Here is a 20,525-nt window from a genome sequence, read left to right as displayed (position 1 = left end):
TTGAAAGGATGAGTAACCCTACTTGTTTTCAGAGGAGAGGCAAAGGAAGAAGATGAAGAGGGCAAAGATACCAGATAGCCCCAGGCTCGTTGTGAGGTCGTCTTAAAGAACAAAGCCTTGGAATGTTGGGGAGCCAACAAGGGGGGGGGCCATATCCAGCCTCCAAATTCTTGCCTCCTATACAGTGTGTCTAAGATTTAATTCCTCTTCCTCTCTCCTGTCCCAATCCTGCCTTTAAAATCACATTCCACCTTCCACCTTCTTCAGCATACCTTCCCCAACATGACAATCTGTAATTATTTTGTTTCTTTTCCAAATAAGACTATTTGTTTCCTTTGACTATTTTCATTTTGTTACTTAGAAACAGGTCCTCTTTGTCCTATCCTTCACCGCCTCCAGAGAAGTGCTGAAAAGCACTGTGGTTGGACTGGCTCCCAAGTTAGGAAATCAACAGGTGAATGTCCCCTCTCATTCTCGGTTTTCCATTCTGGATTTAGATTCCTTTCCCCAAGTATCTAAAACACTATTACAGAATCTTCTAGCATATGACATTTTGAAACTCTATAAAAGATTAGGAAAAATGGAGGGACAAGTGACAAATAGGGAAGTATTTGAAAGAAGAGAAATGATTTCCCAGTTTATGTAAACACTATCAATGACTTGAATGGACCCTCTGTAAGGGTGAGCTAAAACCAAAGAGACAAGAAACTGTGGGAAGGGCTCGTGGATTCTGTTGCAAGGAAGAATACCTGTAACATTCTACTCCCCACTGCTACTAAGACAGCTGGTTTTTTGTTTTTGTTTTTTTAAATAATCTAAGCTCATTACATTTGGCAAGCATAATCAAGAATTGTATCAGTACACTACTTTGGCAAAACACAAGGGATGACATTTCTAACAACAGAGTTAAAAACTATGACTCACTCCCCAATGAGGAGTCTGCAAATGTAATGGTAAACAAATATTAACTGTGGGAATGTAATGAAAGAAATGCCTTAAATCTGTAAGGGGAGAGCTACCTGTGAACATCACAGTGAAATACAAATTAGATTAAACATGTTTGACGTTAGGTCAAGCTTATTAGAAAATTAGAAGAGAGAAACTTAAAACAGAGAAACTTAAAACAGAGGGGCGCCTGGGTGGCTCAGCGGGTTAAAGCCTCTGCCTTCAGCTCAGGTCATGATCCTAGGGTCCTGGGATCGAGCCCCACATCGGGCTCTCTGCTCCGCGGGGAGCCTGCTTCCCCCTCTCTCTCGGCCTATTTGCGATCTCTGTCTGTCAAATAAATGAATAAAATCTTAAAAAAAAAAAAAGAAACTTAAAACAGAGACTTTTGTTTGAGTGTGTGTGTGTGTGTGTGTGTGTGTGTGTGTGTGTGTGTGTTTTAAATCACAAGGTAGGAATCCTATCAGAAACTGACTTGGCTTTGCATTTCAGGTTGACCCTCCAAAGTCAAAGCCAGAATGAAAAAAATCTAAGTTAATGCAAGAGTAAAGGAAAGGAAACTAATATTTATAGAGCCCTAATAATTCACTTTTATATATTCTAGCTCATTCGATTCTTTATCATTGTGCAATGCAACTAATGTCTGTTACAGATGAAGGCCGCGGTACTCCGCATCCCCCAGCCCTGCTGGTCTGCAAGTGATGGAGCTAGTATTCGAACTCAGAGCTTTCTAGCTAGCTGCGAGCCCAGCATTCTTCCTGCTGTGCAATATCTGTTAGACTTCCTAGGTTTGCCGTGCTTATAGCTGTTAAGATTTTTCTAAATCATGAGGAATTCTGTGATGATGACTGATTTTGTATTTCTTTCTGTAAAATTGTACTTTGCTTTGTAATGAATTTCAAACAGAAATATGATTTTGACATTGTGGTGAAATAAAATGGAAACGATATACACATTTTACTTCAATGTCAATGTAATTATTGGTAACACATGGGCAGGATTTGGGGGTTAGAAGAACCATCCTTTACTTGTCTTTGCATCTGAATGTTATGCCTTAGATTGTAAAGTTCACAGAGGTCAAGGGGCCTGGGAGGATGTTTGCAGACACCTTGCTCTCTTTCAGAAAACACTTCCTTTTTAGCTTTTCTTTAACAGTTTGTTGAGGTAAAATTGGCATCCACTAAACTTTATGCATAATTTGCAAGTTTTAAAAATTGTGTACACCTTTGAAACCATCACCACAGTCCAAATACTGAACATGTCTCTCACACGTAAAACTTTCTTCTAGCCCTTTCATAATCCCTCCTTTTCTCCTTCTTGACATTTCCTCCCTCTCCACTGATTTGTTTTCCCTCATCTTATGTGAGTTCATATTTTCTAGAGTTTTATTTTTTAATTTTTTTAAAGATTTTATTTATTTATTTGACAGACAGAGATCACAAGTAGGCAGAGAGGCAGGCAGAGAGAGAGGAGGAAGCAGGCTCCCTGCCGAGCAGAGAGCCCGATGCGGGGCTCGATCCCAGAACCCTGAGATCATGACCTGAGCCAAAGGCAGAGGCTTAACCCTCTGAGCCACCCAGGCACCCCCTTTTAAATTTTTTTTAAAGATTTTTCTAGAGTTTTAAATAAATTAAATCATTCAGTATGTGCTTTCAGTTAGTAAAAGTATTTTGAGATTCATCTATGTTGCTAGAAGTATTGATAGTTCTTTTCTTTTTATTCCATAGTTGTGTCCTATGTACACTACTTCTGTTTTCACACTTTGATGAACTTTTGGGTTGTTGCTAGTATGGAACTGTTACAAATGAAACTATTAAGAGTATTTATGTCCGCATATGGATATGTGGATATATGTTTTGTATGGATACATATTTTCACTTCTCTGGGGTAAATACCTAGGAGTGAAATAGCTAGATCAATTAGCAATAATCGTGCCTCGGATAAACCTCATTGGCTACGATACTGCCACTGCGCAAAGCTTGAAATAGCTAGATCATATAGAGGCACATAAGTAACATTTTAAGGAAACTGACAAACTGTTTTCCAAAGTGGTCATACGTATATTCCCATCAGTGGTGTCAGAGAGTTCCATTTTATTTTATTTTATTTTAAAGATTTTATTTGTTTATTTGAGAGAGAAAGAGAGCATGAGAGGTGAGAAGGTCAGAGGGAGAAGCAGACTCCCCATGGAACTGGAGCCTGATGCAGGACTCAATCCCATGATTCTGGGATCATGACCTGAGCCGAAGGCAGAGGCTTTAACCCACTGAGCCACCCAGGCGCCCCTTTTCTTAGGTTTATATGTAAGCTTTATATGACCCAAGCTTTTATCAGATACATGATTTGCAAATATCCACCCCCCGCCCAAGGCCTGTGGCTTCTCTTCCCATTCAACTCATAGCATCTTTCAAACTGCAGAAGTTTTTAATTTTAATGAAGTCTAATTTACCAATTTGTTCTTTTATGGATCGTGCCTCCTGTGTCATATCTAAGAAGTCCTTGTTTGACCCAACGTTACAAAGATTTTCTTCTGTATTTTCATCTATGAGTTTTACGGTGTTAGTTTTCACATTTAATTTTATGATCCATTTGGAGTCAATTTTTTTTAATGTGGTACAAGATATGTGTTAGAGATCTTAAAAAAAAAAGTGGATATCCAAATGTTAAGACACTATTTGTTAAAAAATACTCTCCTTTATCCACTGAATTACCTCCATTTATTTAGGTCTTATTTAATTTCTCTCAACTTTTGTCAGAATTATCTCTAAGTATTTCATATTTTATGTTACTAGTAGTTTGAGGTTTTTTTTTTTTTTTAATATATTTGACAGACAGAGATCACAAGTAGGCAGAGAGGCAGGCAGAGAGAGAGGAGGAAGTAGGCTCCCTGCTGAGCAGAGAGCCCGATGTGGGGCTCGATCCCAGGATTCTGGGATCATGACCTGAGCCGAAGGTAGAGGCTTAATCCACTGAGCCACCCAGGTGGCCGATAGTTTAGAGTTTTTTTAATGTTATTGTGATTAATAGGGAATTGGAAGTTACAATTTCCAATTATTTGTTGCTTATATGAAGAAATGTAACTGATTTCTGTATATTGGTCTTATATTCGACAACCTTGCTAAACTCATGTATTCTGCTTGCTTTTTGTGCGTATTCCATTGGATATTCTACGTAGATGGTCAGGTTTCCTGCTCATAAAGACAGTTTTACTTCTTCCCTCCCGGTCTTGATGACTTGTTTTTTCCCTTGTCTTATTACACTGGCTAGAATCTCCAGTGCAATGCTTAATAGTGAAAGGAAACATCCTTTCCTTATTCTGGTGTTTAGGGAAGAAGCACCTAGTCTTTCAGCATTGGAGTGTAACACTGGCTCTGGGTTTTCATAGATGACTTTTTTCAGGTTGATGAAGTTCCCTTTTGTTGTTAGGTTGCTGAGAGGTGTTTTTTTTTTTTTAAGATTTATTTATTTGACAGATAAAGATTACAAGTAGGCAGAGAGGCAGTCAGAGAGAGAGAGAGAGGAGGAAGCAGGCTCCCAGCTAAGCAGAGAGCCCGATGTGGGGCTCGATCCCAGGACCCTGGGATCATGACCCGAGCTGAAGGCAGAGGCTTTAACACGCTGAGCCACCCAGGCGCCCCAGGTTGCTGAGAGTTTTTATCAGTAGTAGATGTTGGACTTTGGCAATGCATTTTCTGCGCTTACTGAGATGATCCTATGGTTTTTCTTTTCTATTTCATTAATATGGTAAATTATATTGATAGAATTTTAAACATTAAATCAACCTTCTTGTATTCCTAGGATCAATATATAGTACATACTTCTGTACCTATAGATATTATATTATATATTTATATTTTTAATTTGTATATATTTATATTTTTACATTTATACATATATTTATTAATATATTTTATGAAAGAACTTTTATATTCCTTATTATCATGTTACTATCTATAGAATCCATATTGATGCCACTTGACTCATTCATGATGTTGGTGATTTATGTCTTCTCTCTGTTTTCCTAGTCACTCTGGCTAGAGGTTTATCAATTTTATTGCTCTTCTCAAAGAACCAGTGTTTGGTTACAGTGATTTTTCTCTATGTTTCTGTTTTCTATTTCATTTTATTTCTGTTCAAATCTTTACTTCCTTTCTTCTGGTTATGTTGAGTTTACTTCTCTTTTTTGTTTGTTTTGGTTTTGGTTTTGTTTGTTTATTTAGCTGGTAGCTGAGTCTATTGATTTGGACCTTTCTTTTCTGATATAGACATTTAGTGCTATTAATTTCCACTCTATACATCCCACAAATTTAGTGGTATCCCACAAATTTTATATGTTGTATTTTCATTTTCATTCAATTAAAATATTTCTCAATTTCTGTTTTGATTTCTTCTTTGGATGTTATGTTATTTGTAAGTGAATTATTTACTTTCCAAATATTTGGAGATTTTACAGAAAATATTGATTTCTAATTTAATTCTATAGTGGGGAAGAATGTCTTTCTTTTATATTTTATTTATTTGAGAGGGATAGAGAGGGGGTAAGAGCAGAGGGAGAGAGAAAAGCAGACTCCATGCTGAGTGTGGAATCTGACCAGGGCTTGATCCCACCACCCTGAGATCATGACCTGAACTAAAACCAAGTGTTTGATGCTTAATGAACTGAGCCACCCAGGCACCCCAGGAAACATATTTTTATATTACTGGAATGTCTTTAAATTTGTTGAAAGTTAAAATATGATCCAGAAAAGGTATGTTCCATATCTAGTTGGGGAAAAAAAAGATATATTCTGATATTATAGGATGGAGTGTTCTATAAATATCAATTAAGTCATGTTGGTTAATAGCAGTGTTAAAATCATCTATAACTTTGGTTATTTTCTGTCTAATTCAATTAATTAATGAGAAAAGAGTTTTGAAATTTTTCATTGTAATTGTGATTTTGTCTGTGTTTTCTTGCAGTAATACCCATTTGGGCTTCAAATTAGAAGCTCTGTTACTCAGTTCGTAAATATTTAGAAGTGTTATGTCTGCTTCTTGAATTGCTCCTTTAACATTGTAATGTGATCCTTTTTACATCCGGTAATATTCTTTGCTCTGAAATCTACCGTCTGGCATTCATATAGCTGCCCCGGCATTCTTTTGACCGTGTTGCTTGGTATGACGTCTACTTTTAATCCATTTGTGCTTCACATTTAAAATACGTTTACTTAGTAAGCCACATAGACTTCCATCTAGCATTTTAATCCAGTTTGACACCCTTTGCCTTTTAATTGGGGGACATTTAAACCATTTTCACTTAGTACAAGTACTGATATGGTTTGATTTAACTCATTTTTGCCTTTTGTTTTCTGTTTATGCCATCTGTTCTTTCTTCTTCTTTTCATTTTTCTCTGCCCCCCTTGATTAAATGAGTAGATTTTATTATTCTAGTTTTTATCCTTTATTGACTTATTAGCTGTAATTGTGTTTAGTTGTTTTAGTAGTTGCTGTAGGTTTTATAGCATACATCTTTAACTTACCACATTCTATTCTCAAGTGATGGACAACTTCATCTACACTATAAAAACCTGATCGTAGTAGACATCTATTACTCCCTCCCAGTCGTTATGCTATTGCCCTATATTCTACTTACGTATATGTTATAAACCCTGGAGTACTTGTTATTTAACCAGTCAGTAATATTTCCAACAGAGTTAAATAATAAGAAAAAAAATCCTATATATTTGCCCATGTAGTTACAAATTTTAGTTCTCATCATTTCTTTCTGTTGATCCATATTTTTGGCTGGGATGAGTATTCTTCTGCCTGAAGGACTTCCTTTACATTTCTTGTGGTATAGATCTGCTGGTGATTAATTTTTTCAGCCTTTGTATGTCTGAAAACATCTATTTCATCTTTTTTGTGGGGGGGGGACCCAACACAAGGCTCAATCTCATGACCCTCAGATCATGACCTGAGCGGAAATCAAGAGTAGGATGTTTAAGTAGCTAAGTCACCCCGTTGCCCCCACGTATTTTATATTTTACCTTCTTGGAATCTGAATGTTTTTATATTCCTGTACATGTTTCTGAATTTTGTTCTGGGTCACAGCTAAGTTATTTTGAAATAATTTAAAATAAGATAGGGAAAAAAGAGTAGAGGGTATATGCAAAGAAGTAATTAAAATGACTGGCTGTGGGATGTAAGCTGGGTAAGGAGGGAAGATAAATGTTATGGAAGAGAGATAGGGACATGGCGATGAGACTAGCAGATTGTTGGCCAGGGGCACTGAAGAATGGTTGGGATTAGAGTACCTTCTGGAAGGGATGAGCTATGAAAGGGCTGGTCGGAGAGTAGGTCAGGGTTTCAGTTATTTTAAAAAAAGAGGAACAAATAGGCCATACTGGAGCCAATCTGTGAACTGCATGTTACTGACCTGCAATGAAGTGAGTTCAGAAATTGAAAGGGAATGTCTAGGAACACTACTGTGATATCCAAGCACATGATCAGTGAACTTCTGTTTAGAATGTCTTGGCTTTTAAATCTCATTTGCCTATCAATTTTTACTCTATTTAATGAAACTGTCAGTCTGCAACAGATTGAATATAAACAACAACAACAACAAATCTGGTCCTTCTCCACAACTAAAGTACTGCTTTAGATGACCGTCACGTGAGTTATCTGAGAAGAGTGGAGGGCAAGGTCATTGGAAGAGAAGAGTTAGAAGGACCATCTCCTTGAAAATAGAAGTCACCGTCACCCTTTGCCTTCCAAAAGAGAAGGCAAGCTGATTGCATGGCTCCAGGGGCCAGTCTTCTCATTGTATACTACGTGAACACCACAAACGCAGAACACAGTGTGAATGCTGTTCTGTGAGTGTTCAAGAAGGTGGCTGTTGTTATCTCCATTTTACAGATGGGAGAGCAAACTCTAAGTTCACACAGCCAGTCAAGGAAGGAACCAAAATTTGAACCTAGGTGTATCTGTCACACCAAAGCAGGACTCTTTTCTATATACCACTCTTTGTCATGTGCTTATGGTTATGGGGGCAGCATAGCCTTGAAAACTAGGAAAAAATGCTTTCTGGGAATGTGTTGTGGTCCATGGCCAAACAGTGCATTTCGGTTTCTTTTAGAATTACTCTTGTTACATCTGCTGTGGTAATCCATAGCCAGTTGCTGCCTAGACCCCGTCTCTCCATTTGTCTTTGTTGAACCAAGACACTGAAGTTCCTCAGGAATCCAATATCCAGTACCCACCACAGGATTTCCTATACTTCCTGTTCATGTGCTTTATTAATTACTTATGTATTAGAAACGTTTTTCTAGGGGTGCCTGGGTGGCTCAGGGGGTTAAAGCCTCTGCTTTCGGCTTAGGTCATGGTCTCAGGGTCCTGGGATAGAGCCCCGCATTGGACTCTCTGCTCAGCAGGGAGCCTGCCTCTTCTCTCTCTCTCTCTCTCTCTGCCTACTTATGGTCTCTGTTTGTCAAGTAAATAAATAAAATCCTTAAAAAAAAAGAAACATTTTTCTAAATAATGGTTTATGGTACAGTAAAATTATGAGTAATTTTAACACTTTTCTCTTTTCCCCAAAATTTGTATAATGGGTACATTACTTTATAATTGGAAAAAGTCAAGTATAGATGTATATTTTAAACCACATTGTTCATGTAGAAACTCTCCAGGACTTTTAGGTCTCTGATGAGAGCTGAACACATCTGGTTTCCCACCGAGCCTGAGTCCCAGTTGCATGGGAAGCCTGGGCATTTCCATAAAAATTGGTATTGGTTATGTCCCATTCTCTACAGGTGCATGGAGTTTTTGAGGAATTAATGTAAAAACAAAGTGGGCATTTATCTCTTGTGGCTTTCCTGGTCTCCTCCATTCCTTGTCTCTCGAGTAGGTCTAAGCAAATACAACAGTAGAGTTCACTTATAAAGCTTGTCCAAGTGTGACAGGATGACGGGTTCTTTTGGAAAGCCCTCCCTGGAGCTCTAAGTCTGTATGCTCACACAGCACATAGGAGACAGCATCAGAACTATGGGTTTATGTGTCCACATGCCCTGCTAGGCTGCCATCAAGAAGGCACGGCCTATGGCCTGGCACAGGGCCCGCCACATAGTAGGTGCTCAGTAACAATGAGTCAAATGACTGAATGGGCAACCAGTGCTCAGTCTGCATAGATAATTTCGTGGTGATCTGTTCAATCTTTTCTACCTTAAGAAATTCACTAGCACTGGGGCACCTGGGTGGCTCAGTGGGTTAAGCCTCTGCCTTGGCTCAGGTCATGATCCCAGGGTCCTGGGATTGAGCCCCGCATCTGGCTCTCTGCTCCGTGAGGAGCCTGCTTCCCCCGCTCTCTCTGCCTGCCTCTCTGCCTACTTGTGATCTCTGTCTGTCAAATAAATAAATAAAATAAAAAAGAAATTCACTAGCACTAATGTTTATTAGTGTACATGGGAAGAACTTTTGGACTTACCAAAGTAAGACTTACTTTTGTATTCAAACAAATGGCTTTTCACTCTGGGAAAATGTAGAAGAAATAAAGAACCCACCAAGGTAAGTAAATATAACTGGACAGGGTAGGATATGCTCACTCAGTTTGGTTTTAAATAATAATCAAAATAGAAAAGAGGAGCACATGGGGCACCTGGGTGGCTCAGTGGGTTGAGCCTCTGCCTTCGGCTCAGGTCATGATCTCAGGGTCCTGGGACTGAGCCCTGCATAGGGCTGTGTGCTCAGCGGGGAGCCTGCTTCCCCCTTTCTCTCTGCCTGCTACTCTGCCTGCTTGTGATCGCTCTGTCAAATAAATAAATAGGATCTTAAAAAAAAAAGAAAGAAAGAAAAGAGGAGCACAATTTTACTTTTCTGAAAAATAGCACTGCAAATCAGTTTTGATGTGAAGAGATCATTATTAAATCATTAAAATACTTAAAGATGGTAAAATGCTAATCATCACAATTATTAATTAAAAGTAAGTCAAAATCTTTCATTGGCTTCCTAAGCACAACTTTTTAGATAGACTTTTTAAATATGTGTTATTAATTATTGTTGTTAATCTGAGGTTTAAAACCTGATCCTCTTTTGGGAGACTAAGTGTCAGGATGGGTGAAAATGTGCCTAAAACGAGGACTACCAAATGAAAGTTGGCTTTTTTTTCTTCCATCTTGCCAAATCACTGATTTCGTCAATAACGAATGCAAGTGACATGTAGGCAAGATAGATATACGCTAAGTTTCAAATAATTTCTTTTTATAAATTTGCATTCCAGTCAGATGGGGAGTACTTTGATCTCAATATGTAGCTCATCGATGTTAAGAGTCTAGACTCATTGTAATGACTATGGTTCATCTACAAAAAAACTATAAAAAGACTAGCACAAGCTTAACTATTGTATCTAAATAGAGAATGCTTCCTCTTCTAGATTTGAAGACTAAATAAAATATAGAGCAGACAGTTCCATCCCTAGTTTTTTTTTATTATACCTTTTGAAATAATTTGTATATACCTTTTAAATAATTTCAAGTGCCACAAAAAATAATGTTAATAGCTCAAAATCAAAAGTTAAAAAAAAAACCCTAAGTATCATTTTTTAAAATCTTTTTCTCCTCAAGCGTTTTACGATGGGATAATGAGACAGATGTCTCTCAACTGGAAGGACATTTTGACATTGTTATGTGTGCTGACTGGTAAGTACATAAAAATCATAAAACTCCTGTTAGGAAAAAGAGCTTTGCTAGAGTAATTGGGCTGTGCTGCTTTGCTGACGGCTAAGCAAAGTCAACAAATGAAGCACAAAGCCACCGTAACCTCAACAAATTAATATTCATCTCCCTGTGGCAGTTACAAGGTAGTCTTCTATCACACAGTACCTTCTACCACATTATTTCCCAAAGATTGATTTTGAGAAGCATTTCCATTTTCTGGAATTGCCTCTGTTTCATGCTTGACGTATCAGTAAATGGACGACTTAGGCAAATTGCAAATAATTATGGCTCAGAGAGGAATAGTCTGGAGAAAAAGGAGTTTATCAACACAAACAGCTCAATTAGCGTACTTCTTAGGAGAGATCTGACTATTGATATAAGGGAATATATGTATATGTGTGTACACACACACACGTGCCCCAACAAATAAACGTATTTGTGCAATATCTTTGGGGAAATATCTTTTCTTAAAACGTATGTTTGCTATCTAAATTTTCAGTGTCTTCAATTAAGATATTTAATTATACACAAAACAGGAATTATAACATTACATTGTATTGTTATGCAAATAACATTAAAATCTCTGTCAGGTGCCTGCCTTTTAAAAATAATTTACATTAGATATTTTGTCTTCTCATTTGGCTCAGTCTACTTACTGTTAATGAAGTCTGATCCTAAGTTACAGGATAAATCTGTATCAAACCTTAATAATTTCAAATAATCTTAGGTATTTTCTTTCATGAATGTTGACTAATAACTATTCTAGCATATGGAAACATTGACAGTTCAAAAGTATTTTCTCTGTTAAGAGTAAGATCTTATTCGTAGTTTCATTATGTTCTTACAACACTTGAGATTGAATATACAAGTTCAGATTCTGAAGAAGTTCTAGTGTATTGATTAACCCAATTATAAGATCCAGAACCTGGAGAAGACTTTCCCTAGAGGGGAGTTAAATGAAATTTTCAGGCAGTCATTATTATTACTATTTTAAATAAAGCTTTCAAGTAACTCTTCTATGTAAGTCATTGGAATCAGATTTGCTTTCTTTTTTTCTTCTGAAAAAACACTCCTCCATGGAAAAGAAGCATTCTGTTGTATTTCTAGCTGAGATTTCCTAGCTTTCCATGGCCCTTTTAGTGTCTTTGTACCCCATTTCAGAAAAACCTTGTTCCAAAAGAGGGAGAAAGAGATTTTGGACTCATCAATGATATTGTGCCTAATGGTACATCCCTCATCTAATCAGAAATAAGGAGCTAAAACCTCACCATATGATTTGAGCAAGTAATTTAGTAAATGCCTCTCCTCACCAAATATGAGAAAGGATCCTCCAGGTTTCATTGCACAGATGAAGATAATGCTGGCAGGATTAGATCAGATTAAGCACGGAAGTCAGATCAGAGAGCAGCAGAAAAGAGGGAAGGAGGGCAGCATCTTCTTGGAGGTTTAAGCAAGGGTCGCATGCATGGGCTCCGGATATGCGGTGAAAGTCCGGTCTGGCCAGGAGATTTCGAGGTAAATGTGTCCTTCACATAAATACCAGGACAGCCTGGCTTTGTCAGACCTTGTGTCATGGACACTCACACCATGTCATCCTATTTGTACCGGAGAGACAAGCAGAGGAAGTAAGATTTAAGCTCTTTTCTGATTAATGTTCTCAGGTTAAAAATAGCCACAAACATGTTTGAGAAATAGTCCTTTCCCCCTAGCGCACGACAGGGTCACGGACAACTGATATCCATAGTGCATATTCAGTGAAGGCTTTCATTATAAATACGTCACGGAATACAATGTTAGATGTACACACACACACACACACACACACACATCTGGTAGCTAGGTGAGAATTTACAGATTCAAATGAGCTAGGTCCACCAAGTTTTATTTTATAAATAGCTTTTCTACGTGTGAGGTGTTAAGTTGGGTTTTTTTCCCCCCGGCACGTAAGTGCCAGAATGTCAGCCTGTTTATAATTTCCCATTTGTAAATGTGAAACATTAAGCTACTCTCAGTGCAATGCGGATATTATTTCCAAAAGAAATGCTTTGGTAATGGTCTGTCTTCATATTCACAGGGATGGGTAAGCTGCTTAGAAACTTAGAAAGCACAGTGATATTTCTAATATGCGTGTCGTGCGCACAGCAGTGAAGCTGCGGCTCCAGCAGCTCTGTATGTCCTGTCGGTTTGGTGTTTCTCGGGGAGTTATTATGTGGGTGCTGTCCCTAGAAGACCATGCTGCGTTGTTTTTTTTAACAGTGTCATAGAGGAGAAAAAAAAACACACACACACAAAAACCCTCTCTTTGGACACTACCTCCAAGAAGAAACCCAGAATCCTCTGTGGCAGACACAGGTGCCACACGTGACTCATGATCACACTGTCTCACACCGCCCTTCGGTTATTATCAGTCAGTGAGATCTGGATTAGGCCGTAGGAATATGAAGCAAGAGTTGGAGTTCAAATATTGGGTACATGGATTCAATTCCTTATTGAAGCATTTCCAGCAAGGGTGGCATTGTCCGATTCTCTGACTAGCTAACCAGTGGTCCTGCTTGATCCCATTTACGTGAAAACAAGCTCTATTCACAGACCTATTCCAAATCCGCGTTGTGGTTCAAGTAGAATGCACATGATTACAACGAGCTGGGTGATATGTTTATGTTATTAAATCATTCATATATTCATATATTTACATTCAAACATTCAAAAGCCCGTGGGCTACGGGGGAAATAACTTATTTCCCAGAAGAGACAGGCTCCTTAGTTCATATCTCCACTTAGGAGCTCCACCAGATTAAAAAATAAAGAGGTGAACTGCGAAAGCTAGTCATTATTTCACCATTCAACATTTTTGACAATGAAATACAGTTTTATGGTTCAACAGTTCCTAAATAACTTGTGAAATGTCAATTTTGAAATAAACACAAGGAAAAAATCGAGGTACAGCCACACCTGCAAAACGATGCTGTTGACAAACATCAAAATATTAGAATATTTAACCACAGGTGTAGGAGAAAAAAAAAAACGGCCTATTTAAGTTCCTTGGTTGACTTATTTAACATCGAATTTCATATAAGAGTTCCTTTCTGCTGGAATACAGTCCAGCCTTGTCCTTGCTGAGTTTAGGATAGCAAGTGATTGTTAATTTTCAGCCTGCCTTTCCAGACTCCTGTTCAATCACAATAATCTGAGTCCGGAAGTAAGATGTGTGTGTGTGTGTGTGTGTGTGTGTGTGTGTGTGTGTGTGTGTTTATCCAAGGACCACTTTCAGTGAGTGTTTGATGGCTTTCCAGTTTATTGTAGCTCTGCAAAAATAAACATGATTCTGTACATTGAGATTCTCTGAAGGCTTGGAAAGCAAATCTAAAATACCACCCATAGCCTGACGCACTGAGCTATACCACATCAGCACGCACAGTCTGAGACTTTGTGGAGAAATGGGGGAAGGTTACATCACTTCACTGGCTCTCTTAGCATTTTTGAACTAACTATGTACTGTGGATCATTTCTATTCCTATTATTCTAAATGATGAAAGAAGCTTGGTTTTTAAGGATTCTTCTGGAAGGTTTTGTTTGTTGTTTTTTTTTTTTCAAAACAGTCTCTAGAATTTCTTCGTTTTCTTCCCAATGCTGTGATCATGGGTAGTTCTAGATCACATTTACACCTGAAAAACTCTTTAATGCAAAGGCAGCCAGCCCTTTCATCCCATACCTGAAACTCAGTCCCAGAGAAGATAAACAAGCTGCCAGAGACCTGGTACCCCATGTGGGAGCCCCAAGGGAGACCAGACCCCTGTTGGTCCCAGCTCCACAGCGATCAATTTATGAATACTGATAGAGGCCGTTCTTCTCCTGAAAGTTAAATCTAGAACAGTGACTTTAACTTAGCACATTTCACCTTCAGGATGACATAGAGGCCCCCTTTCTGTGGATGCTGGCCGAGAAATGCCTCCTTGTCACCTACACTAATTAATTTCCCAATGAGTGGAGTGGGGGATGCTCTGAGCTCTGCGTGACACTCTGACTGATTCTAAGGGAGGCAGTGAAAGTGTCCTGACACCGTCCCTTTGTCATGAAATCTGTGATTCAGATCCATGGAATAAAGCGAGAGTTGATGCCACAAGTGCATTATATAGAGGGCTGTGTGTGTGTGTGTGTGTGTGTGTGTGTGTGTGTGTGTTTTAATAGCCAAACTAGACTGACTGTCGATGTATTTTGATCAGTAACAGAAGGGAGAGTTGAAATGGTATCTCCATTCCAATCAGTGACCCACTCAGCGTTGTTTTAAAACAGATCCACTTAAGCTACTGTTGTTCTCTGAGCCCATTAGGACTTATTTAAGGGGTGAATTTTCAGGACATTATTTATCACTCCTGCTAAAGCACACTGAAATTGCTCATATGACATATCCTACAAAGTGTTGTAAATTCTGCTTCGGAGCTAAGTAGAAAGGTGAGCTTGCTGGGATTAAAGACGTATTAGAGAACTCTAAGAATTGCTTTTGGGAAATATGATTTGGAAGGATAGAGTGGACAACATTACCATTCAAGTAACTGTGTTTGGAATAGTTGTGTGGGTGTTGTGTCACATTCTCCAGTGACCTGCAATGTTAAGATCTTTGTCACATCACCGACATTGAGTGAAAATAGTTCTGTATCAGGCTATGTTTTAAGCTCAGTTTTTAAGGGGCTGATTATTTCCAACAACCTTACCAACTCCTAGGATGCACAGGTTGAAACTGAAAAGTGGCCTTTTGCTTAATGTTATATATTCCAACCAGCCAGGTCCCCAGTGGACCTGAGTAACTGACAGAGATATTTTCCTGCAGTGATAGTCTTCCTAAAAAACAAAACCAGAGGGGCCCCTGGCTTGCACAGTCAGTTGAGCATCAACTCTTGACCTCAGGATTGTGAGTTTAAGCCCCATGTTGGATATAGAGATTACTTGAAAATAAAATGTTTAAAAAAAAAAAGCAGAATTCTTATAATTATTAAAATTTAAGATATTATCATCCCACTAAAGAGTGAGGTATATAGCCCTGAAAACTTTAAAAGACACTTAGATAGAATTTTATTCCTTTCTTATCAACACTTAATGACTATTAATCACTGATTAATATGACTTACAGGCAAATTTTTGTAGCATTTGTATTAGATATAGTCTATACTCTAGGATTTAAGTATTGTTTGATAGAAGGATGGGAAACTCTTCCCCTGGTATATCATCAGGGTATCCTGACTGCCAGATGGAGTTGGGATAAGGTTCCCATTCTGGACATGATTTCTAGTTCCTCTTAAAAGGATTATTTTTCCATTGCTCAAAGCATCCTTTATAGAAGAACCTTCTACCGAACATGCCATGGTGAAACCCAAGCTCTGACTTCTTGGCAACTTCTCATAAGCTGTTCTCCCACTCCTCTTTCTTAAATGAGAGAGTTGGTTGGAAGAGAATCTGATTAGTGAGGCAGCTTACCCAACCATTGATTCTTCCTTAACAGTACCAGTCAAGGAGTGTATACGCCCTGTTTTAGGGTCATTGAAACCAACACCCCACCTAGGCTGCTCAATTTCAAGCCCTGTTGGCCTGCTAGTCAGGTAATAAGCAGACACTTACAGCGTCCTTCTAGGTATGCATGCTCTGTTAGAACTTGCTGTGCATAGGTTACTGGAGACCGGAAGCTCTTTGAGGATGGGAACATTGTTTTTTCCCTAGCTTGTCTCTAGTGCCTAAAACAGCCCATAACATGTAGCAGGTATTCCACAAATATTTGTCAGCTAATATATATGATTGATGTGAGGCCCACCACTGCTGCCTAAGTAGCCCTTTCTTGACCAGGAAACTGAGGCCTTATGTGGAGGCTACCCCTAGCAGAAGGGTCAGTCAGAGTGCTGTTAAACCCTGCCTGTAGTGTGACTCCACACAGCAGCTCTCCTACTGACAGCTCATAGCTCCCCTTCGCTCAGAGAAGGATGAGGTAGGGCCCTAGAGTATGCTTTGTGAGGAGCAGGGAGACCAAGGCAGAGGAGCCCACAGCAAACTACAGCATTAGAAATGGGAGTAGGAGGGCTCAGGCCCCTCATGGGATGGCTGATGCACAAGGCCGTTAATGCTCTGGCCCACGAGTCCCAAATAAGGGAAATCTCCCCAGGCTTCCAAGATGAGGCCTGATGAAGACAGGCCCAGATGGGCCCACCAGAGGGGTGACAGAGCACTAACAGAAATTCTCAAAAGACCAGAGGAGAAAGACGAAAAATCACAGTGAACATGAAAACATGAAAGTTAAGGGAGAGAAAAACCCCAGAGTTGCCATGGCCTCTGTGATATCTAGCCCAAATCTGGTCTTTGTTCTTGGAACTGTTTACTTCTGGGTCACTGGTTGAGTCTGACCTCAGTACTGCTCCTGGCCACCAAAAACCATTGCTACCTGAGATCTGTTCCATGGTTTGGGCATCATAGGGCTGGTGTTAGTTTCTGGACGGTGACCTCACAGTACCCTCAGTGGACCGATGGCCCAGGTTTACAGAAACTGGGCTCTAATGATGGGAAGTGTTTCATCTCAACCAGATGATTCCCCCAAAGAGCAGCTTAGACATTGTCCCTTTAACATTAACACATGGCCCAGTCGTGTGTGAATCTTGGCCAACTGAATGTTGATGACTTGGCTTTGGTTGGATAACACTGACCACAATCTTTTTTTCTTCCAGTGAGACACTTGAATGGAAGGAAACAATTTCTCCCCTTTGGTGTTGAGTAAACATGTATAATTAGCTTTGTGCTTACCTCCATTAGTATCATTAGACTTAGAAACCCAGTTTAATCTGGATTCTGCTCTCTTCTCAATGTCAGCCTCTTTCTGGACCAGTACAGAGCCAGCCTTGTTGATGCAATAAAGAGATTACTCCAGCCCAGAGTAAGTATGTTTCTATTTTCTCCTGAACACTGGCTTCAGAATAATTAGTCTGTGCACAAAGATGGAGAGAGTAATGGAATGGCAGGATTAATGTCATGTAATACTTTAATACTTATTATGTCCAACTTCAATTGGGTCTTCTGATCTATCAGATTCTTTCCTAATCATAACCAGGAAACTTCTTACCCTTGGCCTTCTGATAAGGAACACAGTGGGTAGTAAAATAAATGAAACCGCTTCAAAGATAGTGTGAGATTATTTTTATCAAAGAATTTCTTGAGTCTTTTCCTTTGATAACAATATCTTCATATTAAAGTAGAAGTATGATATTGAAAGTTTTCTGTTGACTTCTGTCATTTTAAATCCCTTCAGTGGTAACCTTTGTCATTGGGTATTTATTTATTGCAAAAGAGTATTTTTTCTTTTTATTTCTGTTTATATCAAAGAAAAAGGACTTCAGATGAATCTGTATATTAAAAGTTCTTTGCTTTAAAAGGAAGCCATTATTTACATATTATAAACATTAGGTCACAATGAAGCCAAGCATGGCATAAAATATTGTGCACATTTTTACATTTATATATCCATTTATGCCTGTGAGTAAATTACAGAGTTTGTAGCCACTCTTATTTTGTTGGGCTGTTACACTAAGCTAGGAGGTCCTGCAGCCTAACCGGAGAGTTAATATACATCTATTTAAAGTAAGAAAATGAGTTTAAAGCTCATGCATTAAAAAAAAAAAAAAATCTTATAAGTATGTAAGACTCTTGCTGTGCCATAGGAATTTAAAATAGGTTAACAATGTTAATGCAGTCTAAGACAGGAACTCATATTTATCTGAGAAAGGACTGCAGTGTGTGTGTGTGTGTGTGTGTGTGTGTGTGTGTGTGTGTGTGTGTAAAGTATTTTCTGAAGTTTTGTTTCAAAAGTCTTTTTCCAAAGGTTTGCTCTAGTCTTCTGACCTCAGTGAGACTTAGAGACTAATACCTTTCAATCTTTCTTTTATATCTTTTTCACATTGAAGGTTCCCAGAGCAATTTGATAATCGTCCTTTGCCTTACACTGTTGCTTTTTATTTTGTTATCTCTGTATAGCTCAGAAACTTTAAATAGGCCTCTCAGAGGAGACACACCGCTTGGTAAGTGGTAATCAATTAAATTAAATTGGCCTTCTCAGTTCCCCCATGAGGTGGGGAGCAGGTCTTGAGGCAAGGAAGGGGCGTGCTCTGAGCTATTGATGGCTGCAGCCACGGTTGAGTGAGCAGCCCAAGTTGAGGGTCGAAGAAGGAATTGGGGGCCTCTTCATCCCCCCGTTAACCTTGGGTGAGTCTTGTGAGCATTTGCAAGGTCAAGATTTTCAGAGAGGGCACAGAGATTCTTTGGACGTAAAGGCCTCTGTGAAAAATGTATCAGACATAAATACAATGCTTTCAAGGACTCCCGGATCTCACGCTGCACGAACTGTACTTCACCAACACTCTCCAAAGCCTATTTGTGGCAGATACTCCATTTTGCAGGGATTTGCGTGGTTTGCCTAGGATCTCTTGTGAGTCATGTAGTGATTTCCAATACAGAACCGTCCAGATTGTGTAGATTGGGCTGAAATCTCTAGCAGCTCTCCCTTATCCTTTATTAAACCCCAAACCTTGTCTGAAGTGTGGCCGCACATGACCGCCCTCCTAGTGACAGCTGATACTCACCCGTAGCCGGAAGAAGGACGAGGCAGGGCCCTGGGGTAGGTAGTGCTTGCTCATTCTATGTGAGGAGCCGGGAGGCCAGATCAGAGGGGCCTGCCCAGACTGCAGCATTCAAAATGAGAGTAGGGGCCCTCACTCGGGCCCCTTGTGGGTTGGCTGCTGCACAAGGCTGCCGGGCAGTCTAGCCTAAGGTGTCAGAGAGCTGCCATAAGAGAAGAACCCCAAGCTGTGAGTGGCACATGGATATCCTGAAATGACTGCTCAGGACTCTGATCCCCATCGGGAGTTCTGGGAAGGCAGGCCACTCGCGCTCCCAGGGCCTTCACTGGGCGGGCCATAGAACAGTCACATAGACTTGGCAGTGACCATCGGCAGCTCCGTCTCCCGTGCCAGTGGGCCAGAAGGGTTCCCAGAGCTGGGGGTAACCAGAGCAAAAGCTGAACCCTTCCCCTTCCAAGCTCTCAGGACCAGCTGTTCTGCTTCCAGAGGCTCTCTCTCTGCTAGTGTATGTGTCATGGAAATCACAGTCCAAGACTAAGGTATCATTAAAGGTTTACCCCATTACACTGAGAGCTGCTTTTAACATTCTCTTGAGTCCAAGACGACTCCTCTGTGGTGTGTGGCTTGGGTGCTGTAAGTGCCACAGGACACAGGACGCCCACAAAGAGTCAACTTCAGGGGCTGCGCTGGTGGCTGCTGAGTTCTTGGTAATTCAAGGCTCAGCGAGTTCAGTGGCAGATACAGCACGTTCTCTGGGAAAACGGCACTTCGGCCAAATGCTTCAGGTTCGCAGGAGGCCCAGTGTCTGCATCTAGGGTGGAGGGCAGGAAGAGTCTGAGGTATCTGCATACAAGACCCAAGTCTGCTCTCGCTAGCAAGGCTCTCTGAGCTGGAGCTTTATCACGTCAGGGTGAGGGAGAAATAAGTCCTCCCTCTGGGCTGATGTACAATAGTTATGGACATGAATGCCTAGCACAGCACCCGGCACACAAGGTGTGTTCCAGAATGAAGATGCCTCTTTTTTTTATCGCTGCCTTAGCTAGTCAGGGTTAATCCACATGGGACATGCATCCAAAGGGACCTCTTTGGCCTGGCTGACAGGAGGGCCAAATTCCAGGCCCAAACTGGCACTATCCGGCTCTGAAACTACCTCTCTCACCCTGTGTTCTTCTAAGTCCTCCTCACGGCGGGAAGGTATGCTTGGACCCCGGAGTCCGAAAGCTTAAGGTGCAGGTCTGGGCTTTGCCACTTGTTGGGTTCCCCATCTGTAACATGGGGAGGGAACAAGC

At 40.0% G+C, this 20,525-nt stretch overlaps 1 protein-coding gene and 1 pseudogene across 4 annotated transcripts in view; one reads left to right on the top strand and one right to left on the bottom strand.

The window, feature by feature from the left end:
• Positions 1-20,525, top strand: part of CAMKMT (calmodulin-lysine N-methyltransferase) — a 404,310-nt gene that overhangs the window by 370,073 nt on the left and 13,712 nt on the right. For 3 of the 4 annotated variants that reach the window (XM_045980676.1, XM_045980675.1, XM_045980673.1), the window contains 2 exons: positions 10,539-10,613; positions 17,477-17,540. In XM_045980676.1, coding sequence (XP_045836632.1) covers positions 10,539-10,613; positions 17,477-17,540 — 139 coding nt within the window. The remainder of the gene's footprint in view (positions 1-10,538; positions 10,614-17,476; positions 17,541-20,525) is intronic. The other variant, XM_045980674.1, reaches the window with a different exon arrangement.
• On the bottom strand, positions 2,805-2,925 carry LOC123927383 (annotated as a pseudogene).

The sequence above is a fragment of the Meles meles genome, chromosome 16, assembly GCF_922984935.1.
Source record: "Meles meles chromosome 16, mMelMel3.1 paternal haplotype, whole genome shotgun sequence".
Classification (NCBI taxonomy): domain Eukaryota; kingdom Metazoa; phylum Chordata; class Mammalia; order Carnivora; family Mustelidae; genus Meles; species Meles meles.
The sequence above is the reverse complement of the archived record's forward strand: the minus strand, read 5'-3'. Positions and strand labels throughout refer to the sequence as shown.